The sequence below is a fragment of the Telopea speciosissima genome, chromosome 8 (genome assembly GCF_018873765.1).
Source record: "Telopea speciosissima isolate NSW1024214 ecotype Mountain lineage chromosome 8, Tspe_v1, whole genome shotgun sequence".
In the NCBI taxonomy this organism is placed as follows: Eukaryota; Viridiplantae; Streptophyta; class Magnoliopsida; order Proteales; family Proteaceae; genus Telopea; species Telopea speciosissima.
Window position 1 is genome coordinate 8,007,474 of NC_057923.1, and position 26,780 is coordinate 8,034,253.

At 36.7% G+C, this 26,780-nt stretch overlaps 1 protein-coding gene and 1 long non-coding RNA gene across 2 annotated transcripts; one reads left to right on the forward strand and one right to left on the reverse strand.

Annotated features, from left to right (window-relative positions):
• Window positions 1-4: 4 nt before the first annotated feature.
• LOC122672802 lies at window positions 5-1,420 on the forward strand. The gene is made up of 2 exons (XR_006334483.1): window positions 5-1,092; window positions 1,199-1,420. It is a non-coding gene; the product is annotated as an uncharacterized LOC122672802 (long non-coding RNA).
• A 524-nt stretch (window positions 1,421-1,944) lies between these two features.
• LOC122672801 (protein NRT1/ PTR FAMILY 4.6-like) lies at window positions 1,945-9,531 on the reverse strand. The gene is made up of 5 exons (XM_043870294.1): window positions 9,410-9,531; window positions 9,185-9,290; window positions 8,809-9,026; window positions 3,514-3,951; window positions 1,945-3,147 (listed from the first exon to the last, which is right to left on the reverse strand). Exons 1-5 carry the CDS (start codon window positions 9,410-9,412, stop codon window positions 2,149-2,151), a joined length of 1,764 nt encoding a protein of 587 aa, XP_043726229.1. The 5' UTR covers window positions 9,413-9,531; the 3' UTR covers window positions 1,945-2,148.
• Between the last annotated feature and the right edge of the window lie 17,249 nt (window positions 9,532-26,780).

The window sequence follows — 26,780 nt, forward strand, 5'->3', positions numbered from 1 at the left end:
CTGCTGCTATTTTTTGCTCTGTAGGTTAGAACTCTGCTTTCTGAGCTCAGAATGGGAGCTTTAAGCTTTTTGCATTGGCTATGAAATGCTTCATTAAATGATTAGGAGGACTATCAATTGACAATTTACTCTAAATTGCAGAAAGGTGGTGTATAGTTCCATGTTTTTGGAGTACCAGTTGAATCTCATCTAGGGGTTCAGAAACCATTATATTGCATATAATCCTGTTTGAGCTAGTGTTGCCCAACCCTAAGGTCATCTTAATCTGCTGTTGAAACAGTTTCTTTAGACAGTGTAGCCTCTTGGTGTCGAGGGATGCCAGAAGGTTGTGTTAAGAGCTTAGGTTCTCTAGAGATTAATTACTGCAACAGGGTGAGCATTACTTTGATAATTCTTGTTTGCTACTGTGATAAACCTTTATATCATAGGGTCATACATGCATCTGATAATCGCTTGTGTTACTCATGCAGATGGGGTAGGAGAGGAAACTAAATCTGTCGAGCTGCAAATTAGTGTCATAGCTGAATCTTTGACATGAAAAGGCTGGTTGATTTCTGTTAAACATGTATTTTTTCTATCCATTGTCAGTCATCTTTGTACCTCAGAGCTTGAAAATGCTTTCACATGCAGGCTATTTTCGGAAGCATAAATTTGTTGAAATATTAGATAATCCTGGGACAGCTGACTTTAGTGCTTATGTTGATTCCATCATGCATCCTGCAGAAGCCTCAGGTTCCACTCTTGTACTAGCACTAGTAGAATTTCTAAATGCTCAAAATTTGTACAGATAATGTATCTGTCCATGGCCCAATTACTCAATCTCAGTTTTTGGGTTTCCTTGGTATAAACTTCCGAGTTGATGCCTTACTGCAACACTGTACAGATGAGCTGGCAGAGACCTTTAGGACAGGTTACTAGCGATTGGTAGGAGATGGAGAGGCCTCTTCTAGGAGGGACCTGATGAACAAACACCCATTGGTATGGGTACAAGGTATTTGATAGTGGCAATTGTGAACAAGAAGCAAGGTGTTCCAGTTCCATTCCAATAATGTTTGAGATAAAGAGGGCAGTCGAAAAATCTGAACTCTTGGCGTATGAATACTGGGATGCATAGTTATCAAGGCGGGAAGTCGACCATGGCGTTTTAGAGGGTCAAAAAGCAAGGCGACACAGCCATGACGGCAAGGTGCCCGCCTAGATAACTATGCTGGGATGACCTGCTCGCCTTGGCAACATTATGGACTTCTAAGTCTGCTTGACTATTGGTTGTCTTGTAACTTAGCAGTACTCATGATACAAAGTGATCAGGAATGAGAATACGATGTACTGATCTTGTACTTTTTCTTCAGTTTCTCATATATGGTTTAAAACAAGAGTGTACTTATATTTTTATCAGTTTCTTAGCTATGTTTATTGAAATATATCTGCTGCTTTCTCCATAATATTCTATTTGTTATGGACATGGCTCTAGTGGAGCACTTAATTGACTCTGCTTGTACCTTCCTTTGGCTGGATTTATATTTGCATTGTTAAAACATTTCAAGTATAACCCGATTATACCTCTTAGGAGAACAATTTGTGACCCTTTAAAGGGTAGCTTATCACTATTTTCTGTGTCATTTCAAGTATAACCCGATTATACAAGAAGTTGAGAAGAGAGGATTAGAGAGAATAGATTGGCTTGTTAGAGAGACAGGTCACCACTTTATTTATAACTTGAGATGATTACAAATATGGAATGATTGACTCAATTCTTGTCTAACACATTTAACATGTGCATAATGAACCTAGACACTCCAACAAGATAACTGAACTGGTAAGAGAACCGGGCTACACTTCAACACAAGATAATGGTTACAGCAGTGGTAAGCACGGTCCCCATAAATCATCACTCTTGTCTACGCTACAAAACAAAAAGAATTATTCTCAACCAAGATTTGTTTGAGTAGTACCTAGAGTACAAGGTAAGAGTGGACCAGCCAAACTTGTGAACTATTTCTGAAATAATAAACCAATATTGGATATTTTCCTTACTAATGGCAGTCAAGGAGGACCCTGATGCATCATCAAGCATATTTACAGCGGATGATGTTGTTGACATGGATAAGAGGCCACAGATAAGAGACCATCTCAGAAAGTGCGCACATCTCATTTCATAGATCTCCTTATATCTCTCCAGTTACCAGGGCTTTTTGATCTATACTTGTAGCGGTTGGCCCAGAAGAGATAGTGCAAGAAATTCAATCCGCTTAGCACACACAATGTCCAGTAGAACCGATCAAGGTGGTAATGATTAAAGTTGCTACCTTTTAGCCATGGTTTGTGATGGGATTTACCAGAGACAGTATTGACTATTGATACCAGCACTGAACTGAGGTAGTAACCCATGGCCAATGAGGCCCAGGAGAGGGCTGTGGCCAAAGATCTCATGCTCGATGGTGCTTCTGTGAAAAAGAATTCCAGCAGACCGGCCAATGTGAACAGATCTGCTGATCCAAGGAACAGGTATTGCAGTGCAATCCAAAAGAATGTGATGGGTAAAGGTTCTTCAGAGTCGATCAGCCCTGAATGGGTAGCCACCCTTTTCCGCTTGATCTCCACCAAAGCTGCAGTCATCATGGCCACAATAGAGAGAACCAATCCTACACCGATCCTTTGCAGATGAGATATCCCCATCTCTGTTTTTGTTATTCTCCTGGCAAATGGGATGATGACATGGTCATAGATGGGTGCTAGGGTCATGATAAAGATGACAGGGAAGACCGGGAGTGAAGCTGGAGGGATTTTCAAGGTGCCAAGCTTAGTGTTCATAGTGGCTGCTTGTTGGACAGAGAAGGTAGAGAGCTGGGCAAGGCAGCAGTTGAGCATGATGGTGCAAGCAAAGATGGGGAGAACACGGATGACTATTTTGACTGCTTCAACTTCTTCCACGGTGCATTCTAATGCTGGGTGAGTGGGATAGTTCTCAACGGCTCTGTTAAGGAACTTGAGGGCATTGGTTGTGGTTTGAATTGGAACTTTTTCATCAGATTTCTCTCTGAACTCATCAGCTTGGGTTAAGTGAGAAGGACTTGTCACCATGCTTACAACAGCGTTACTTGGGGTCTGAGTAAAGCATCCATGGTTGCACATTGCTGCAGTCAAGACCTGCCTCGAATGAAAGAGCATCAGTTAGTTAAGAGGGACAAGAATGCCAAGAGAAAATGAAGGGGATGACAACAAGCTCTGTTCACAGCTGAGCTGACAGGGCATGCTCAAAGCTTCTAGCACCAAAGCTGACATCTTGGGATGCTATGAGCTTTGGGATTTTTGGGAGATGGGGTTGGGGGGGGGGGGGGGGAAGTCCAGGAGGTCAGGAAGTTTGATGGGTTTCATCTGACTGCTACATCATAGGTTGATGATGATGAGCACCCAAAAGAACCCATCAGACCTGTCTAAACAGAGAACTGAGGGTGGTGTCAAGGGTGCCACTCCCCAAGGTCTTGTTTTCTTTTTCTTTTCCTTTCCTGTTACCTTGAATATGGTTGTAAGAGGACTTCCAGTAGGGATCTTGTTGCGGTAAGTGGTTGAGCCGGCAAGGAAGAGGGGAATGGAAAGGAATATGGTAATAGTGGAGATTCCAAAACCCCATACCCAACCTTTGTTGTCTTCAATCCAGACGACAAAAGTGACGGCAATGAGAGCACCGCAGGATAGGCAGAAGACAAAGTAGTTGAAGAATGTGGACCTCTGCTTCCGTCCCTCTGGGGTGCTCTCGTCAAATTGCTCAGCCCCATGTGTGGGGAGTGATCCTTTAATTCCTCCAACACCCAGCGCCACCAGGTAAAGCCCTCCAAACAGCATAGCTGCCTCGCCACCGGAGACTTCTTGGCATTGAACGTTGGTGCTCATGTTACAAGTTGCTGGCATCAGAGATGGTGTGCGAGCTTGTGCTGTGAGTATCACTAGCCCCTGTGCCATTCATACATAGTTCAAACAAAACTCAAAGAAGTGCAAACTGCAAACAGCAAAAGCATGATTTTTAAGTTTTAATTGTTGTTGGAGTCGATGTTCTCTTTGCTGCAGCACAGGCTGCACCCAAACACTTGGTGGCGGCATTTCCACCATTCAAGGGACAGGTGGTCATTTTGCCCATCCCCCATGTGTCTGGGTGCAGCCTGCACCTCTGGCACAGAAAACATAAAAAAGACAAATCCTGATGATGCAATGATTGATTTATGTGTTCTTTTTCTTTCTCCTCAAATTCAGATCTTTTTTTTTTATGAATTTTTTCTTTTCTTGACATCCAAACGTAGCTTTTGGTATTTTCATTATACAAACCATTGACAGGGAATGAGACTGGCATGCAAGTGTTTCCACATCCATCAGGGAGATTCTGAAGCCTGCGAAACCAGACTACCATGGGTTACTTGTATGTGTGTGTGCAAACCGACTGACCCGGGTGGACCATGTGGTTCAGCGACCCATTCAGGTGCTTTGGGCCATTCAATAGAGAATTTCTAAATTTTTGGTTCAATAACAAGGATAAAAGTTCCTCATGACAATTATTATACATTCAGCTCTCTCATATGAGTTTTTTTAATTATTTGTTTTCTCTTACCTTCATCAAATGGTCTTATGTCAATTCTTCATGAGGCATGCCACCCTTAGTGTGGTGTGAGAGATTCCCCACACTGGTGTCGTGGAAAAACGCTCTTATTAATAATTCACAAAGGTGGGACTTGAGCTCCTATCCGTTGGAGTTGGCCAAACACGTTCTTAATAAAATATTAGAATGAGTGGGTAAAATTTTTTTTTTTTTTTTTTTTGGGAAAGAGAACACTACTTGACTGCATATGGCTCATGCGCCTAGACACAGGGCCCCGTGAAATGATTGCTGCACCTCGTGGATTTCCTCATATCCATGGGGGCATGGTGGTCATTTCATGCGGTCCAGTGTTTAGGCGCATGAACCATGTGCCACACGTGACCAAGTAGTGTTTCTTTTTCTCTCTTTATTATTAAAAAATCTAATTGACTAGGTTATTAAGGTAGTGTTTAGCACGGAAGAAAAACTCAACCGAAACTTGTCGAAACCATCGAATTGACTCGATTTCATAGGTTTTCGTGACGAATTGAAGGGGGATTTTATAAATTCCTTGGATTCGACCAGGTCTCGATGGTTTTGACTGGTTTTGATCATATTTTGGTAGTTTCGACACATGCTCATCGAAATGAGGGGAAACTTGGCTTGAAACTATGACAGATAGGTATTTATGTCAAAAACTACCAGAAACTAAGCCAGAGACCAGGACATACAATTAGCTATGTCTAATATCATTTAAGTAAATGTTTTTTTTTTTATTTATTTCATTTACTTAAGATATTATTCATAAATAAGTAAATACCTTCTATTTGAATCCAATAAAAATAGTTATAAAATAAATTTCAAAAGAAAAAAAAATCAACCCTCTAGTTTAAGAATAAAAACTGGATTTTTGACGGTAGGTGCAATTTTCAACTTTCTAATGTTAGGGTTTTTCTCAAATCTAAAAATTTCATAAATTTTAACATAATAAAACATTGCTAAAAACCAAAAGTGCGGTAAAATATTCATTTGTTTTGATGTCAAAAAAAATATTTTCACTCAGAGCGATTTTGATAGCATTCGCGCACATCAAATTAAGTTTGACTGGTACATAACTTATTCAATATAAATCAGATTTCAGCAATCTTGGACTTTTTGGAAAGCTATCAAAACACAGCTTTCTAACAAATCTAAGATTGTTTAAATCTCATTTATATTGAAGGAGTTATGTTCCGGTCAAACCTAATTCGATACCATGCTCAAGAATAATATACAGTATCAAACTTCGATCAAAATCACAAGTAATATTTTTAGTGTTCTCTATGTGAAACTAATGCATGGATTGAGTTTAAAATATAAAAAATAGGCATCACAACAAGTAGGGGGAAAAAAACAACTTTTGGGCCTCGAAATCAAGGTTCGAGTTAGTCTGGAGAAAGTCCTAGGTTTCGATCGAGATATGGTCGAAATCGATACAAACTTGATTTCTGGCTTGTCGAAACTTAGTCGAAACCCGAGTTTTAGAACCTTGGCGTTTAGTAGCTCTTTCGGAGAATAGTTCTGTGATACGGGGACAGAAGAACACCTAGAATGTGTTTGATAACCAGGTTTGTTTTTCTGTACTCGTAGCATAGGCCATACCAAAGTGTGCCCAAGAATGGTTTTTACAAAACAAGTATTTGTTGTTTTTCTGTTTTTCAAGGAAACAACTTCCAAATTGTTCCTGATAAAACAACCCCAAAAGTGAACTTAAGGTTACTGGACTTCATCTTCGACCTCGCCTCTCACGTCATTCTCGTGTTGCTCTCTCGGCACTCTCCTGTTGTAGGTAACCTACCTCTCTCTCTCTCTCTCTCTCTCCTTGAGAACCGTGTTCAAAAGAACTCCCAATTGAAGCTGAACCTTTGCCTACCCTCTCTCATTACTCTCAATCGAATCTCATATCCAATTCTGGGGTGGAAATCTCTTTGTCTAGCTCCAAAAAAACCTACAAAGGTATGGATTTTAAGGTTGGAAGCTTTTGATTTTAGGGCTATTGTTTACAAACTTTGATGCACTCTACAAGCTCTTGATTTTAGGGCTTTTAGTTTACAAATTGTAGGGATTTTGGCTTCCAGAATTTCATAACAATATTAATAAGTTACTTGATTGTTTCATTCAATCTCTGATAATTTTGATGGTTGGATTTTAGGGTTTTGTTTCATTTGATTTTGGTTTCTATAAGTATTAGAATGTTGAATATGTTTAGTTCTTTATTATGCTACATATATAAAATGTGGGAAAAATATCTCTACTTGGTGGGGTTTCCTATGCCCTCTCACAAGGCACCGTGAGATAATGCCTCTGCCCCTGGGTAGATACCCAGATGTGTTGATCCATTGGCCCATACTTGGTGTCATAGGAAACACCACCCAAGTAGTGATCTTTTTCCCATCAAGTGTAATACAATATTGAACTTAATAAATCGAGTCACCAAAGCTGTTTGCTTTTTTGGACTGACTGGAGCACGGTTTTAGGTATCTTGGGTATTGGTATCAGATCGGATATAGGTATGGTATTGCAAAACCATGGACTAGAGATTTGGAACCAAGATTCGTAATCCCAGGTATTAGACTCAGGATCGGTCAAAATCGACTTGAATCGGTAAAAAATGACCAAAATCCATGTTTTACTGGATTTGCCATGGATCGATACAAAATATAAATAGAATACTAAAAACCGATATGGATCGTTTAAAAAAACGATCAAATTCCCAAAATATCAGTCAGAAAACCTAAAAAAATGACAAGTATTGGATCAAATCAATAGATCCAACCGAGTTGATCGATCCAGAAAATGATCCAAAAATACCTTTTCGGATCGGTCTAATCTCGGGATCAGCCTCACTCAATACCAATCCGGCCGACTCACTCCGAGATTACGAACCATGTTTGGAACTAACTCCTGGACGAGGGGGGTACAGGGAAGTACGCGAATGCGTATGGGCCATTTGGCAGTTGAAACTTTTGGAAAGATTTGGGAATCCAAAAAGGATGGCGTATTTCTAGAAAGATACATACAGATAAGGACGGGCATATCTTAATTTTGATCGAGTCAGAAACGTCTTGGTAGGTTCTCTTTATCAGTTTCTCAAAAAGATATGATGGTGACAAAGTGAGAAAGAGTGCAATTCTCAGCTTCTGGACTTGTTAAAAGTAGTGACCCCTACCAACTCCAACTCTCCGACAACAGATGCCATGAGCAGCCATAAGGAAGCAACTGCGAACCAGGGTTATAGGTATCGTTATCGGTATTGGTATCGGTATTGGTATCAGTATCAGTGTCAGTGTCAATGGCCATGTCAATCACTGATATCATACGGATCAGGTCTGGTGATATTGATATGTATGAGTCGATATGATCAATACAATACCGATACTTTGATCAATGGTGGCAACTATGACAGTATGACATACTTTAGGGCATAGGGCATAGGGCATAGGGGTATGTATAAGTGGGTCAATTGAGAATCGAAGACCGAGACCAAAACCAGTTATTTAAAATCGAACCAAAACAAATTGGTTCGGTTTTGGTTTCAAAATATATATATTTTTTTTAATGTTTTATATTAAGTAAAATCGAACCGAACCAAATAACCAAAACTGAACCGAATTACACTCATAGATATGTATACCATTTTACAAGTTAATTATATGAAGGGAAGCTAAGGACCCATTAGAAGACTAGAACCAGAACCAAACAGTAAACCTGACAAGGACCCTCTCAAAGTTAAAGGCCAAAGAGGCCTCATGCGTGGGTGGGTGGGGGCCATCCGGCCATGTATTGTGTTCCACGTATGACTGGCTTTGCCTATGATGTGATTTTACTGTACAACTTTGTCAATGTTGTGGTGTGACAAGGCCAACTGTGCACCATGCATGCCTAGCTCCCCCCCACTGTCATGCCAAGTGGTTGAGTCATTGCCCTGCACATGGCAGCATACCACTGCCTTGCCACGCATCATATGTGACACTAGTTTCACACACCATTTTATACAAATCAAAAGGTTTCTTGTTTGGGATTGGATCATTGGAATTTGGAAAGCTAAATCCCACCCAATCCAATCCAATCCAATCCAGGAAAAATTGTAATAATCATGAAACAAAGGTAAATGGAATGAATTCATATCATATGATCCATGAGACTATGAAGAAGAATTTATAAACTTTGTTTGTGTTTTGTGAAGGATAAAATTTTCTTACCAGAAACTCGATAGCTGCACTTATCAAATAGATTTGATAAGTAGTGAAGAAAGCATCAGACAAGAACCCACCAAGGAGAGCCAAGAGGAAAGCAGTTCCCATGAAATTTGTGACAGTGTTGGCTGATCTGGAAGGAGACAAGTGCATGAACATGACGAGGTACAGCACCAGATTGCTTGCATTAGCCAGGAATGCCAAGTTCTCTAATACCTCCACCACTGTAAGTGTTTGTGTTTATTACAGTTTTTTTCATGGACAAATCAGAAAAAACAAAACAAACCCATGTTAGATCCTTATAGCAATAGCTCATATCAAGAAACCCAGAAAACTTTGAAGAAGATGAAGCAGAGAGACTTTTTTTTTTTTTTCATAATACCTAAAACGAAGGAGGCGGCGAGCATGCCACCATGGCGGCCTTTCAAAGCAGGTCTCTTCTTCCAATCTACATAGCCTTCCCATCTCTCTAATTGTTGCTCTTCTTCCTACAGTAACAGAAAACAATATATCATGTATGATGATATGCTTCAATGAAAGAAAAACCAGAGGAGAGTGAGAAGAGAAGAGAAGAGAAAACAATAGAAAAGAGTAAGGAGGAACCCACCATCTCTAACCAACTTGTCGTTTGGATCTCCAGCTTGGGAGATTGGGAAGAAGATCTAAATCTAATAAATAACAAAAATTCGGATTCGAAGAGTAAGTGATGGATGGTGCCAGATTTAAAGAGTTTTGCAGAGTGGAAAAAGTGGAGAGGAGAAGATGAGAAGAGAGGAGAGGGGGGTCCAACTTGAGAAAAGAAAAGTCTAGACACTAGGCCACCATAGAAAATGACATCTGATCCCACCTCAATAGGAACAACTGCTGCTGTTCCTTATAAATTAGTCCTCACTACTCAATAAGGAAATCTTTTCTCAAGTTTATATTCCCATTTCTTGTTGCACATATTAGTTTAACTACAAACACATACAACCTTCCCCCCATGTCCCTCTATCTCTCCAAAATAAAGTCAGAACTCAGAAGAAAGGATAAATAGGAATGGAGAGAAAGGTTCCTCTTAACCTAGGATTGGATTGCTTGGTTATAAAGATAGCTAATTAAAATCAATAAAAAGATAAAAGTTGAAAGAAAAGAAAGAAAAAGGATCTAAGTGGTGGAATCAAATTCAAATCCCCCGGAAAAGGATCTTATGCAGCCGTGGTGCAGCACCGCTAAACGACAGCAAAAACAGGGGTAAGGTGGTCCTTTCACAGGTGGGTCCCACCTGGCCCCACATGTGAAATGACCACCTCCCCCCTGTATTTGGGGTGGTTTTTCGAGCTGCACCTGTGCAGTACCATTAAACGACAAGAAAAATAGGGGTAAGGTAGTCATTTCACAGGTGGGTCCCACCTGGGCCCCACATGTGAAATGACCACCTCCCCCCTGTATTCAGGGTGGGTTTTGGTGTTGCACAGTGCAGCTCCCGCCACAACTGCACAAGAACTAAGTCCAAATCCCCCTGGCCAAGCTGTTAAGTTGAATTTTTTTGGGGTCTTGTCAATGTGAAAGCTAAAATAAAAACAAGAAAAACAAGTAAGTAAATCATATGAACAAATTACCTATTTTAATAAGTCAATAGACACATAATAGTGTGATCCTTTAATGGTGGGCATGAACTTTATCAAATAGGTAAACTGTACAGTGTTGATTCATTAATCATCAACTGAAATACCCAGCCAGAGTCAAAGATTCTTAGTTTGATCCTCACAAGCTAGATGCTCACAGATCACATTTGTCCATTAAATTAATGTTAAAACCATATGGGTTGTAAAGCTAAAGTCTGGTCTCTGTTCATAGCCTCATGAGCTTGAAATAAGCCAAATACAAGCTTAACTAGGCATGCCTTGCCTACCCCCACCCCCCACTTAGCTTCTCTAGTGGCAAGGCCATACTATCTTAAAACTCCAAAAACATGTCCAAAGGGATCAAATCCCTACCCAAATTTCCTTTCTTGCTGTCACTGACCCTTTAGCCTCTGTTTCAACCTTACCTAACTAAAGAAGAATCCATGGCCTAAGCCTGGCATGACCCGGAAACCCATTTGAATTTCCTACTTTTTCCCCTTCCTTAATCAAGTAAACAAAAAAAATAAAAATCCAAGCAGGTATCATTAATTTTCTAATTAAGAACCAAATTACCAAACTGGGCTCGCAAGTCTAAGCTAACTTGGTCATTGTTTGGACCTCTCAATGTAGAGATTATGATGTGCATCCACCTATTACTCTCATGTGATTTGATCATTTTATATATAACTAAACATTAGACTGTAACAGTTATTATTATAAGCTTAATACAAATAGAACAGTTAAGCATTTGAGATTGGTGGAGGAGGTTTCAAGTTTCAATCAAAAGTCAACTCTTGTAGTAATTTGGTATAAAACTTGATTAGTTAACCCATCAAGGTTTGCAGGAGTTATTAGCTCGAAAATTGAGGACCCATCACATAATCTTAACTGTTAATACTCTTTAAAAAAATGTATCAAATTGCTCATTTTTTAATTTTATTATTATTAGAACTATAGTACAGGTGATTAAATGTTTTTTCTTGAATGAAAATGATAGATCATTTGTATTATTTTTTGGTAGTAAATTTTCATTAACAAGTCAATGATACAGCAAATCACATGGCCCCATGGATTTAAAGAATTCTCCGAAAACTATGCCAAGAATAAAAAATGATACTGTACCAGCTCTCATTTCAATAAAATCTATGATGTTTAACTTAATATCTAGCAAAAAAAAAAAAGTTTTATTTCAATTTTTTCTCAACTACTCTGTAGACAAAAAAAATATGAATTTTCTCAATATATTTCCGAGATATTATTGTACTCTTTATGTATAGAACATATTATAAAAACCTCAACAAACCCTTAATCTTTCTTCTTCTTCTTTTTCTTTTTTTTTTTTTTTTTTTAATTTTATTTTAAGTAGAACTACAATTTTCTACTGGTTTCAAGTAAGCCCATAAGTTAGTAACTCAATTTAGGGTCTTTCAGATCAAGCTAGATGACAAAGTTTGGATGAATGGAAACCACAAACTCAAAGGCTGTTTCCATCAACTTGTCAACTAAAAATGAGATCAACTATTTGCATTTCCTTCTATTAATCATTTAAAAATATTACTATCAAATCATGTATAACTTTCTGTTCTCTAGAAAATATTTTATACCCACACCTTGAATTGATCTAATATTTTCATTTCTTCATATAAATAATTGGAAAATATTTCTGTTATATAAAGAAAAATCTGATCATCTACCTCATTTTTTGTCTTTTATAGCATATAATTTATTTCCACACAAGAACTAATCTATTATTCTAATACCTATTTTTGATACTCTTTATTGCTTTTTTGCTTGGTATTAAAAAAATCATGGTGAGTTTGTGAAGATTGACATGTAGATCGAGTTTGGGACTTGTGCCAAGTATGAACTCAGATAGAGCCTATTGGAGGGCAAAGATCCACGTTGTCGACACTAGGTAGCTAAGATTTCCCTGATTTCGTGGGGTTGCCTCTTTCTTCTTACTCTCATTTTTCATTTTGTCCATTTATCACTTTTCTTATCTCATCTCTTCATTCCTTTATTTTTCTTATGGGAAGGAGTTTTCTGTCCGGGAGTGTGGCCTACGCCAGCACTCCCATGTGTCTATTTCTCTCTTTCTTAAAACAATGGGGCAGAACTATCTTTTCATATGGGGAGGAGAGAGATAGATTCATGGGAGTGCTAGTGTAGGCCATACTCCCGGACATAGTTCTTTTTTCCTTTTCATATACTTGTGAGGACCTCTGTTTTCCCTGTTTTGTTTTGTAAGGATCCATGTAGCCGGCCCCATTGAGTTGGGATAAGGCTGAGTTGTTGTATTAAAAAAAAAAAATCATGGTGATCAATTTTTCTGAGGATCATGGGTTAATTATTAAATTCCTTATTATAACCAATTCAACAGATTAGTTCATTGATAGCTCGTTACAAAATTGCATGTGAATGAAGTACACATTTTTTTATTATTTAAATTAATCTAAACTAATCTTATTTTATTACCAATAAAATCTCTATTAATGTTTGGTTTATTCCATAAAGAAATTAAGAAGCATAAACTAGAATGATGCAGGAATAAAATAAGAATTCTTTTTCCTATCTTAATCAGTAAAAAAGGTAATATTGTTAAGTTCTTGCCTGTCTATAACATATTTAAAATCCTGACCACAGAAAGAAAAAGTCTTTAAAATCAAAACAAGAGGAAAAAAGTTTTTTTTTTTTTGTGGTAAATTTTAGGTCCATGGAGAGATGATGAAAATATCAAAAATGCCGGCCATATTGGAGCATTTAACAGTATTGTTTGCCAAAATACAGGGTATGTTGTCTTTTAGTGTCCCCTATCCTATGAGTGGAGAGTCAATGCCCACAGTAGGCTAAAAGACAGTTTATGGTTTCTATGGAGGAGATTTTAGTCAGTTTCTTATTAGTTCTCTTTTCTACCATTTTTAGAATTTAGAACTGAGTTTTTATCAGTTTCTGATTTTCTTTATTTACTTATGTTTACTGTTTGTTGAGGAAATCTAGACCACTTAACCCCTCTAACTAAAGGGTCATACTGTGTAGAGTGGAATATGGACTGATACCTTTCTTTTCATCTCACTTGACTTAGGAGTAATAGAAATAATTTAAGACTTGGCACCTGTATGATGGGAAATTGCCCCCCCCCCCCCCCCCCAATGTGAGTCAAAACCAGACCTTTCAAGAAGCTATACTGTCATCCTCAAGCATCTAAGGTCTAGGAATTGAGAACTAAACCCTATCTTTATCCCATGTAGCTCAACAAGAGGTAGCTAGCTCTGATGGTTCTGGGCTTAGGGCTGATTTGATATGATTTTAATTTCAATTTTAGATTGATTTCATGAAATAGTCAACAATTGATTTTTGGTTAAGAAATTGAATTCTTTTTGGTTGCATCAATTTGAAGTATTTAAAGAATTAGTAATTCATTTGGTAGTTCAATTTTTGAGAAGAGATTCTCTATATTTCTTTTGGGAGATGATGGTGGTGGTGGTGGTGGTGGTAGTGTTGGTGGCGGGGGTAGGACGTGAAAGGGTGGCACTGGTGGTGGTGGTGATGAGACCATTAGGAGAAGAAGAAGGGTGATATTTTATTTTTAACCTAAAATTACTATTTTACCTATCAAATTAACGATATGCTCATTAAAGAGGGAGAGTGAATACAATTTCAATTTCAAAATTGAAACAACTCCTCACCTATTTCACTATTTTAGATGAATTTATTTCAATTTCTCACAAATAAGGTAAAAAATCATACCGAACACCTCAACTTTTAATTTATGACCACATTGAATAGAAATCCTATCAAATCAAACCTCTTCCGGTGGATTTCTTTTTTGGCCAACACCTTCAGGTAGAATATTGATAGGGAAGTAGTTTTTTATCCAGGAGTGTGGCCTATGCCAGCACTCCTAAGTGTCTATCTCTCTCCTCCTCAAAACAAGGGGGCTGAGGTGTCTTTTCATTTGGGAGGAGAGAGAGAGAGAGAGAGAGAGACTCATGGGAGTGTTGGTGGTGTAGGCCAAACTCCCGGATATAGTTCTTTTTCCCATGTTGATATTATGTACACACCATTTAGATAACCATTTAGATATGCTTATATTTTTTTTAAGAAGAGAACGTGTACGTCAACAACTTCATGTGTCCTCTTACATTCTCTCTCCTCCTTGACATTCTTCCGTCGAAATACGAATCATGTTCTCATTCTTTTCCATACTCCCATTTGTTCGGCATAGAGATTCCATTGCATGTCACATACATAAAGATCCCTTCCCCATTTCTTTCTTTTTTTTAAAAGGCCAGCAAGGCAGCAAACAGTAACTGACCTAGAGGGTCTTCCACCAAAAATATCCAGCTACATGATGATTAATTTTATTATTTCATTTTTTTTTGTGTAATATAATGGATATAAAAATGTTGTATGTCAAAACAATGTGCTTTTAAGATCCAATAAAAGAAAGAGAACTTACTGAATATGGTAACTATTATTTTTTTTTACTAAATTCCTTAGATTTTGAAGAAAAATAAAATAAAATAAATATATTATTGCAATTTCCAACTACTAGCTAAAGTGCCATTATTTTTTGGTTGATTTGTTGATTATTTCATACATTCAATCTTATTATACAACATTCCACATCTTACTAGATAAGGTAAAGTATATCCAAGTCATCATTTTTTACTATAATTAGATATACTTTGAGAGTAAATACTTTGATGTTCTCTTCTTAGTCTTCTTTGTAACTCATTCCTTCACTCTTCATAAATTTTATTGAACCAATATATTACTTAAAAAAATTATCTTTAGGGATGAAAAAGAAAAACCTCCCAGCTTTTAAGCCAATATGAGTATCAAACATAAATCAAATCAAACTACTAGTTTACTTTCAAATGCATTATCCTTGGCTTGTGGACTTGTTTTTGTGCAAGCACACACTTGAAACACTTTTGTGTGTGTATGAGGAATGAAGAATCCCTTCCAATGCGAGTTATTAAGAATTAACAATGTAGTAGACCAACGATAGCAAAAGAAAACAAAAAGTGAATCACACACACAAGAGAGAGAGAGAGAGAGAGAGAGAGAGAGTCCAACGATTTACGTGGTTTACACAAGATGAGCTATGCCCATAGCCAATAAATCAAAACTTCCACTATTTTGATGAAGAAATTACACCCCCCCCCCCCGGTGGCGGTTATTCTCTGACAAACGGGACCATTGATATTGGGGAAAAATGATCGAACAGTATTTCTTAGATTAGACTGAGATCAGGTTTCATCAATAGAAAAAAATACTACCACCCTTATTGCATGGATTAGGGTAGTATTTGGTAGGGGCCACTGAATGGTCACACTCTAATATGGGATTGATTCTGGTAAGTAATTCTTCTATTATCAAATTCGCATGGATTCCATGAAAGGGAATTGTTAAATCTTTCGAAGTGTCAAGTGTGGAACCATCAATTATCAAATGAGGTATGCAGAATCTTCCATACTAAAAATAGTAATATTTACTTTTATGGAAATGATTTGTTTTAGGCAAACATATATAGAAGTAGGAAAACGAAACACATTTAACACTGTGACGCAAAGGATATATCACCTGCATACATCACATCGATGTACACCTGCTTGGTGTGTCTTCACCAAACACACCCAGCGGGCCAATGAGAAGCCAGTACGAATAATCCCTCTGGCCACCATGTGAGAGATGGAACTGAAAAAAAAAAAAAAAAAAAAAACTGAGAAGAGATGTTAGTTAGGTTAGAAGCTTTCGACTACTTACCTGTCTTGTCATGATTTTTTTTTGTGTGTTCGAAGTTTAAAGTATCGGTATCAGGTAATCTATCGAAAAATTGCTTTTAAAAGACGTATCGAATTGGAGAGACGCAAGATATATTAGATATATATAAAAGTAGTCAAGAAACATATGGAAATATTTAGGGCATATGCAAAATACAGTTTTAGAGCATAAAACACTATAAATTAAATACATAATGGGAAAAAGAACAATACCTGATCGTGTGTGGCTCTTGAACCTAGACATACATGAAATTAAAAATCACATCTATGTTGATGTCCTTGCGTGCGTTTTCATTGGTTCCGCACTGGTGAAGGTGCTACATGACTAGACAATGATCTCTTGTTCATAATTAATATGTAAAATATATCATATATACAAAGTAAGACAAGACAATTGCATTCAGTTTTTTTTTTTATGAAAATAAATACCATATATATATATATATATATATATATATATAATTATGCAGAAGAGAACAGGTGAGCAGCATTGTGATATGCCATGTCCTTACAGTGGTGAAAAGTAATGTTCTTAAAGTTATTTGAGACTTCAGCTAGCTAGGGTAAGAAGTTACATGGGAAGACAATTGCATTCAGTTGATTATATATAAAGGATGAGGTTTCTTACATATTCTAATACCAATTTTTTTAGGTATCGTATTGGTACTTTAAAAATATGATACGTGTCGATTAATATCCACAAATACGGAAGAATACTTAAAACCTTGTGTGTCATAAATTCAGATTTTAGTATTCAAGTTTTCCTAAATTAACCCGAATCTTTGGTGTCTTGAGCAAAACTATCTAATAGCATTCAGTGTTATTTTTATATGAAAATTTAGTTGTCATTGTCATTGTCATTAACTAAATAAGGAATTTAAGTTAGTTAGCTCCAGTAATTTTATTGAACTAAATTAATTAGGATTAGGAGATACTTATGTTTAAGTGTCTCATTTCTCAAGACTTGTTTATATATATTCTTTATTCTAGACTACTTAAATATATTTTTGAGAAAGAGATTCGAGAATCAATATTGGTACATGCCATCATCTACCAAGTACATTAATTGGCCCTTAATTTTGGTACTAGCCTTTAACAAAGAATATTTTTTTTCTTCAAAGAACCAAATGACTTGTTTTGGTTGATTATTAAAAGAAGAAAAAGGAAAAAAAAAAGCCCTAGGAAAGAGGGTCAACAACAAAACTAACAATTAAAACCTAGGCAGGAGAAGTGGAGAATCTTGAAGATGGAATTTCTGGCCTCTAGAAGAGCCTGGGAGCTAGGCCCCATCCCTAAGAATGGAAGAGACTTTGGAGAGTTCTATCACTAAAGGTGTTAAGGTGAACACTATTAGGATGCCAATGATCAAGCCAAAGAAAGATACCTTAACCATTGTCAATAACAGCTCGAGGATCTTTCGTCAACTTCAAGATGCATCAGACGATGGGGTGATGGTCGAGATTGAATCATTTTTAAAATGGCGAGAATAAATCCTATCCAATGATGCAGGAATCCAGCATGAATTTGACCTGAAATTTTACTGAAAAAGTGCAACAAGTAGTGATGTTTGCTTAGCATTGTGTAGGGAGAAACAATGGCTGATTTGCATCGTTCTCGCACCAATGTTTGATACTCGATCCTTAATGATAAACACTTATCCACTCCATCAGAACCGATTTTGAAAACCATTTTTTCATTAAAATCTAACAAATACAATTTGATCATTTTTCTCCCATAATTAAGCTTCTCCAAGAGTGAGTCATCGAATACATAGTCCCCTCGTGTCATCATCTCCAGGGGTGACAAAATGAGGTGTACACAATACCCAAACATCCTTCCTCTATGGAAGACAAACTATGATCCAACTAATAGTATGCAGGAATTTAGAAATCCTTCCAAAGAAAATAGGACATTAGAGATTCAATCTTGGTAATGATAAAGCAAGAGAGGTTGACCAATAAATATAGGAAGCTTGCAACACGGATCTCAAGAGTTCAGGCCTAACCACAAAGGAAGAAGTCATCTTTTCCATAATTGCAATCTTTTACGGAATTGATCAAGGATGGAGAGCATGGAAGAGAGCAATGGAAACCCCAAATATATAACAAGAAAATGCCTAAGAGTAAATCCGGACAATGCCTCAAAAACTCCCTAGTAGCATCAATCACCCCTAAAATGAAAATGAGAGACATGGGGATTAAAGATCAATACATACCAGAAAAAGCCTAACATTCTATGATTGCATCCGAGGAGGAGGACGCTCTAGAGAAGATGAAAATATCATCAACAAAGGCAAGATGGGAAAGCTCAGTAGCTGTTACAATTTTATTTTCTATGGAAAATATTAGCATATACTTAAATCTATAGCATCATTATAATATCATTAATATCATAATTTTTGTTATATATTTTGCACACAGAAACATGTTCATTATTATATTATTTATATCTCAATTTTTGTAATATATTTTGCACAAAGAAACATGTTCACTGCATATAATACTCTTATTTCTTCATCTACCTATATGTTGAGCAATAGTTTCAAAATGGGAAAATTACATGGCAACCCTTGAGTTTTGCCCTAAATACAATATGACCCCCTGTGTGTTTAAAATATACATTCAAACCCCTGAGTTTAGGTTACTTGTTCCACTCAGTCCCACTCCGTTAGAGTATTCCCAATTTCCCATTAGTTGCTGACGTATTGGTCATTGATGCCTTAAAATGACAAATATACCCCTAATGAGGTGTGAGCTTACCATTTTGCCCATAGGGCAGCCCATACTTCACAATATCGTCTTTGTTACTTGTCTTTGCTATCTTTCTTCTACTTCCTCTTCTTCTTCCTCCTGCAAACTCACTTGCCCCACCCCTTTGCAGCCCCATCCACGCAGGCTTAACCCCCCCCCCCCCACTCTCTTCTTATTTTTTTTTTTTATTTCATTTTCCCACAACCTCACCCGTCCTCAACCCTCTACAACTCCACAATCTAAATTCTAATTCAGCCTAGTTTTACTTTATCAAGACACTCGCTCGCCAACACGAGTCGTCCCCTTCTACAAAACTGCCACCTCTACCGTCAAATCCAATACTTGATCAGAAGGATGCCGAAGGGAAAATTACAATGGGTTCACTGGTTTTGAGTTTCGGTCTCAAGACCTTGATCAGAAGGATGCCGAAGGCCAGTGATGCTGTAGGATGCAAAATCTTGGCTGGTGACGTCCCTATGGACCACCACCAATGGAGGACTTAGATCTGAAATTGGATTGATTTTGGCCTGTTGGATCCTCGCAAGAGGGTTGCCGCCTAACTCATTTGAGGTATCGCCGATTATCTTCGTGGCTAGCAGTGACCATTTTGGCCACTGGTTTTTGTGATTTTGGATTTATTAAATCGGAAAACGGTGAGTGTATATTTTCTCTTTTTTGGCCTACGGGATCCTCAGTAGAGGGTTGTCGGAGTTTGCAGCGCACTCATCGGTGTTGGTATAGGACAACGTCAGCCCTTGAGGCCGCCATTGCGGATCCCATAACCTCCATGTGGCTGTTATTCTGTTAAGGTCTCCAAGAGGGGGATTTGGAGGTTTTTAATTGAAGGGTAAAATTGTCATTTAAATTTTATACTTAACACCGTCCACTCTCAGGGGGTCTGAGTGTATACTTTAGAAATGTAGGGGATTATACTGTATTTAGGGCAAAACTCAGGGGGTCCCCGTGTAATTTACCCTTTCAAAAATTATTAGAAGAATGAGAAGTCAAAGCCATTCTCTCCCCCTCCCCTTGTACTCTCCTTCCTTCCCTTGTACTTTCTCTTGAATTTTTCTTCTCATTTTTTTAGGACTAAAGTGATGTAATTCAAAAAGCACATGAAAATAACCTATTCAAAAGGAAGTTTATTTTCTCAACCCAAAAAAGACAAAAACTTGTTATAATGTTTTAAAATTACAAATAGATTTTCTTTGGTCAAGTTTCTCAAAAACCATTCTTCTATTTCCTAGGTAGAACTATAATAATGGTTTGTGGATCAAAATCTTATCACTCACTAAAAACATACAATTAAGGGAAAAAATATGAGACAAAAAAGTCTATGACACTAATTTAAATATAAATAACACAAATTAAAAACTTAACTTTCATTTTAGAAAGTTTGAAGCAAATAAAAATTTCACAGAAAATGTGCTTAGTTCTAATATTTAATTATGCTTACTGTGATGATACAGGAGAAGGAGAAATCTAGCAAGTAACCAACACCTGCCTGTACATTACATTTAAAGGTAACCAATTGAAGTATATAGGTCTTACAAGGGAACTAATTCAATTATGATGATCATAGATCTTACTAATCTATTATTTTTTGGGGGGAGAATGCCCGAGTACGGATGAGTGATCTGATTCTGATTGAAAGAGTTAAAAAAGTTAGGACAGGCCAAAAAATGATCATAAGAGAGGTTGCGAGGAATGACATGCATAGTCTGGGTCTAGTACCAACTACCAAGTATGACCTCAGATAGAGTCTTTTGGAGGGCAAAGATCCATATTACTTTCATTTCTCTTTTGTGTTTTTTTCGCACTTCTCATCTCGTGTCTTCATTCCTTTTTTTCTCTTACTTTGATGTGCAAGTATCCGACCCCATTTAGATGGGATAAGGCTTAATTAGTTTATTGTTTGTTGTTGTTGGGGTTGAGATAACTAATAAGTGTAATACCTAATTAAACTTCCTTATTTTATTAGTTGGATACTTTGGAACGGATCTATACCTATTGACTTCTTGCACTTTTTCCCCCTCGAATATACGAGGTTCTTAAAAAAATAAAGAAAGTTACATCCAGCTTTCCCCTATAATTTGTTTTGGGGTCTACTCTATCTAACTGTCTAGTGGGACTTTAACTACAACTACAATGGATTTGAGCCATAATTTTTAGTTGAATTATGTTATTTTCTTCTCCCAAAAAAAATGGTTGAAGGGGAATGTATGGCTTTCTAAAGTCCATGGGAACCATGGTTCTAAGTATCGGTATCGTATCACCTGATACGGTTTTATTAGTCATTGATACTAATACTGTGCCGGTATCGTATCGATAGCAAGGTACGGACAAGGGGTAAAATGGTCAGAAAACTTGTTTTTTAATAAAATTCAGGAGTATTCTTGTCCGATACAACCAATCCAAACTGATACCATATCGGTATCGTATTGATTTTACATGTTGCCAATACCCATTCCGATACCATGCACTAAAACCATGATGGGAACATATGAATAACATCTCATCTAAAAATATAAAAGTGAAGGGGAGAGATTTTTTTTTTTTTTTTTGGGGGGGGGGGGGGGGACCTATAAAGTTGTCAAAGGTTCCACTATGGAATTTAGGGCTCAAAGCTCAAAAGGGAAACTACGTAAGGTATATAGTAAAGCTTCATCAACTTTGTGGCATAGATTCTTAGCATTCTCAACCATTCCAATTTCCACATGCATAGCCTCCAATCAAAGATGGTGGGAGACTGAGAAAGGTAGCTCTATCAAAGTCTCCTTGGGAAAAAAGGGTGGGGTTCGAATATTTTGAAGTTTTTTGTTAGGGTTATGATTACGAGTTCTGACCAGTCATGGATGATGGGTAAATTCAGAATTAGGGTTTTGGGACCCTCTCAGAATTAGGGTTTGGGACCATTTTTCAGTGATTATATTCTACTCAAAACATACATATAGAGGCGGCTACTTATTCTACAAGGGAAGAAAGAATCTACAGAAGCAAGATTATTTAAGCCTTATAATTAATTGTTGACTTGGGGAGTTTTTAACTTTATTTCTTCCTTTCTTGCTCAGTGCTTGCCATTAAAGCTTGGTGAGAGTGAGAGTGAGAGTGAGAGAGAGAGAGAGAGGATAATTAAGGAGTAATCTATTACAGAAATAGATTGAGACATTGCGTCATAGAATGAAGACAGGTTTAATTTTTTTTATTTTCTTGGGTTAGGCATGAGAGGGTTTTCATGGGACCCTTTGAAATTTAAGATATTTTAAACCTTCACGGTACACAATTTTGTATCTAGCTAACTGCCCTGGCTAATACAAGCTCTTAATTTGCAAAGAATTACGATTTGTTTTAATCATAGTTGGAGAATTGGGTTTTGACTGGATTGAGTTGTCTAAGTCGAGTCAAAATTTTGAAAAATTTGGTGAAGAATCGTGTAGATTAGATCATCCAATTCAAAGAAAACTTAGTATTTTTATTCGAGTCATGACAGGGTTTAGTGGGTAGTTTTTTTTTTTAAATCCCATAAAGCCAATTTACTTCGAAATTGAGTTGAGTAAAATAGTAAATCCGTAAAACTTAGTAATCTAAAATAGTAAGAAACTCTCGACTCCTCTTCTCCCTTCTCTTTTTCATTGGTATAAACTCAAAAGTATTGATATGTGATTTCTTGAATTTTTTTTCTTCTAATTTTTCCATATTTTTTTTCTGATTTTTTACTAATTTATACATATTTATACATTAAAAAAAAAAAGACTCGCATTGACCGGGTTTTACAAGGTCAGATTACCAGGTTTTTCTGATAGATGAGTCAAGTTCAAAAACCTGATTTTCCAACTATAGTTTTAATGGCAACATTAAAAAAAATATTCTATTTGGAATTATATAGTAACTTTGCATGGCACGGCATTAATGCATTCACCTCAAATGTATGTGGACTCAATTTTGAGACCTTCACTTAACTTATTGTATAAGTTTTTCACTTATTATTGAATATGGTTTGTCATGCTTTTATCTTCATATACCATTGGCCTATCTCCACCTAATAGTTTAAGCTTCTGAGTTTGACCTCGAAATATTATTTCGTGAGGTATCACACTTTATTTAACATAATATCAGAGTTAGGCTTCTGCATCTAATAGCTTAGCAACAAAGCTATGAGTCTAGCTCAATCTTGCTATGAGCCCCTCCCAAATGCATGCCTTGTGTTCAATATAATAATTTTTTCTTTTATGGCTTCAGGCCAAATTGCAACATTAAATTGAAATCACTAACATTGGTTAAAGGTCAAAAAATCTTTGTATTGGAGATCTAACCAAAACTACTATGATATCAGAAATCTTTGACTATTTATTTTCTTCTCTTTACTTACCCTACAAGTAAGTAAATTATGGCATAATATTGTGACTTTTGCACATTTCTCTTATGCTATATTTCATCAAATTGATGGAGACTGCAGAATAATTAAAATAATTATTAATTTCTACCTTTTCACATTGACTAGGCTAATAAAATATAATTAACATTTATTAAACTATGGAGAAAACTTTTACATCAAAGGTGAAGAGAGAATTTATTCATTCAAGTGATGATTTGATGCGATTGGATTCCTAGAATAGCGAATGAAGAGATTCTTAAAATAAATCTTGTGGATTAATAGATTCTCTCTTCAACATGGGTGATGAATAGTGAAGAAAATTACTTTTGAGATCATTGCAGAACACCATAAATATAGAATACCGCGCGAAAGCTATGTGGTGACTTACTTGGAAGAATATTGTCTCATTTGGTGAGGGGTGGCTGGTGAGAAAGTAAATAAAGAATCATATCAATATTTGGTAGATATATGTGGTTATCTATGGAGATACAAAATAAGATTGTTCCTTTCATGAATAGAGTACATGGATAGTGCTTTTATCTTTTTAACTTTTTATATATTCAAATTGTAAGAGATGTTTAAAGAAAAAATTGAGTGGTTTAGAAACTTAATACTTTAATTTCAACCTATATGATCATTATGTATTTCTACAAGTTGCCTAAGAAAGAAATACATATAATTAGTAAATTTTGACAGATTACTTCAATCTATGAACTAGTGGGAGAGAAGTGTGATCCACTTAAATCAAAGTAGCAAATGTTTTGGATTCTCAGAGAAAACTATCAGTGGCTATCATAAGCTCTCTCATGTCTGTCTTAATTGTTGTACTATATTGAGAATAATTTCCTTTGGCATTTTTCTTCCCTTTTTGCAATGCAACCTTTTATTCCTTCTTGTCAAGCAATTCCCAAATGTGAAAGAATTGTAAAGTTTTGCTCTGAGATTGAAATTTGATTGCAGCCTCACAAATAATTTTATGTTTTTAGGGTACTACCCACACTTTCCTATTGTAGTAGACCATGTCCTTGGCACCTCTTGGTTGCAAGGTTTTCAAGATTTCTATCATCTCCCAAATGTGTATCAGGTCTGCCATCTTTGGGTTGTTTAGCCAAGACTCATTTTCTTAGAGTCCAATCGAAAATGGAAGGATCTGAATAAATCGATGTGAGACTACAAGTCTATAGTTTTCAACATTTCAACACTCTTTTCACATGTTGCTTTGGCATACTTAGTTCTACCCGTGGACATATAGCTTTAGGGAGAATAACAAAAGAATACATGCTCTAATAAGAGTTAGTTAAAATGCATTTTAAATGTCCTCTTTTCACCATAACCTTTTTTTTTTTTTTTTTTGGCAGAGGGTTCCATCCGACGCCCATTTTCTGATGCAAGCGTCTGCGGGTTCCCCCTTTCAAATCTTCCAATAGGGGGGCAATTTTAAACATTTCATTATTCTGGATGAACAGTGAAATGGGAGGGGTGTGCAAAAGTGATCCTCATACTGGTGTTGTGGGAATCTTTTCCTCTTTTTTTTTGTTGTTTTCGAATTGATTTAAAAGACACGGCCAAAAAAAAAAAAAAGTGAACATTTTAAATGAGTTTAACATTTTTTTGAATGAAAAAATTGACATTGTTAAAAAAAAAAAAAATCTTGACTCATAAAAAAATCATTTAATACTATATAGGCTTATACCATGTTAACTAATTATGGTTCTAATATGATGTTAAGGGAAAGCCCATGAAATTTCACTTGGGGATCCGATCCAAAACTTTTAAAGCATAGGTGGAGATAACTCAAGGAATATTAAGAGACATCCAAGGTCCCAGTTAACCGATGTAGAACTATACCTCTATAACTCCTAATACTCTCTTTAACAGAATGAGAAGTTGTCATATACATGGAAAGACAAAAATGAACCTAAATTTGATACCATATTGAAGGGTCAAATCCAAAATCTTAAGCGGAGATAGCTCCTCATCTATAACAAAGCACAAATGACCTGAACAAATTGATGGGGACTGTAATTATATCATTGTCGACACCTCAACACTTTTTTTTAAGACCCATTCCTATTTTTTTTTTTTTGTTTGATAGGTAAGCCCAAGAGAGTTGAACTCATGATCTCTTGATTGTGAGGTGTCAATCCTTGCCAACTGAGCTACCCTTGGAAAAATAATATATTCTTATGCACACCTTACAACTAGTCAACGAGTTTAAATCCCAACCACCAACCAACCAAACCACCCCCCCCCCCCTTAAAAAAAAAAAAACTAGTCAATGAGAGGGTGAAACATGAAAAGTAGTTCCAGATTAATTATGGAATTAGGATATTAGACTGTGAGTGCAGAAGGGTTGTGTTGGTTCACACACACACAATATCAATAGGCAGGTTCATGAAACCCTCTTTCAAGTTCTAATGGAGAGCAACAACTACTAGATCCTGCTTATAGCCCCAACCCAACAAAAAAATCTCTACTTGTAAATTTGTAAAATGCAGAATCTCATTTTTATGATCCAATACTAACTTTATAAATTAAAGAGCTTGGACCAAGCCATCAGAGGCCTCACTTACTGATGATAATACTCATTTTGACTCCTAGATCATCAAGGAGTTAATATTCCTAAAATATGTTGATAGTAACATGCAACTCTTTGTGCACAAATATCCAACAGGTCAATACAATTATCATTATGGTACTCTTACCTGAGATGCAGTAGAAGAAGTGAAGAAACTAATTAAATCAAGGTTTGATGGTAGCATCATTGAGCTAAATTTCAGATTTTCAAAATTGTATAAGAAATAAATCTAAAAAAAGTTAAAGAGAGTTTGAATGTCTCATTTGTACCAAACACAATGAAGAATATAGAACTGATTGATTATTATCTTTGTAACAGTTGTATAGACCCAGAATGGCTCTTCACCTGGCATGGGAAAGCTATTTCCAGTTCTTATGGATTTTTCATTGCCTGGGAGGTAGGGGAGGAAACCAAAACAAATGCCCTTTTTTGGACCAGAACAGACTCTAGGTGCAGTAACTCATTCCCATAAACCTCATCAAAGAGGGAAAATTATCCTCTCAGGTTCTCTGTCCGGTACAGTTCGTCCGGTTCCTCTCATAGGGGGCGGAAATGATGACCTTACCCCTACCCGAACACACTGCCAGGGTAGGGCCCACCCCCCCTTTTATTAGAGGCACTACTTGTGCAAACAGCTCATCAAGCTCCACATAGAGATCTGGACATGTATGGTTTCTCATTGAAACCTATCGTAAAATGACAGCCAAAGTTCAAATAATCAAGAATTAAAATGTAAGATTCATACATATTCAGTGGGATCCATGGTACTGCATCAATGAGAAAAAACCATAAAGCCAGAAATATCATAAGGAGGTAGAAGAAAATATAAATGTTACAATTCAAAAATGTAGAAAACTCAAAGACTTGTTAACGTCCCTT

Excerpts from the sequence above, each read along its gene's own strand:
- LOC122672801 (XM_043870294.1), bottom strand. Across the intron at positions 9,027-9,184 it reads CGCCGCCTCCTTCGTTTTAG|TGGTGGAGGTATTAGAGAAC; the intron begins GTATTATGAAAA and ends AAACACTTACAG. Across the intron at positions 3,952-8,808 it reads GTGCAGCTATCGAGTTTCTG|GGGCTAGTGATACTCACAGC; the intron begins GTAAGAAAATTT and ends TGAATGGCACAG.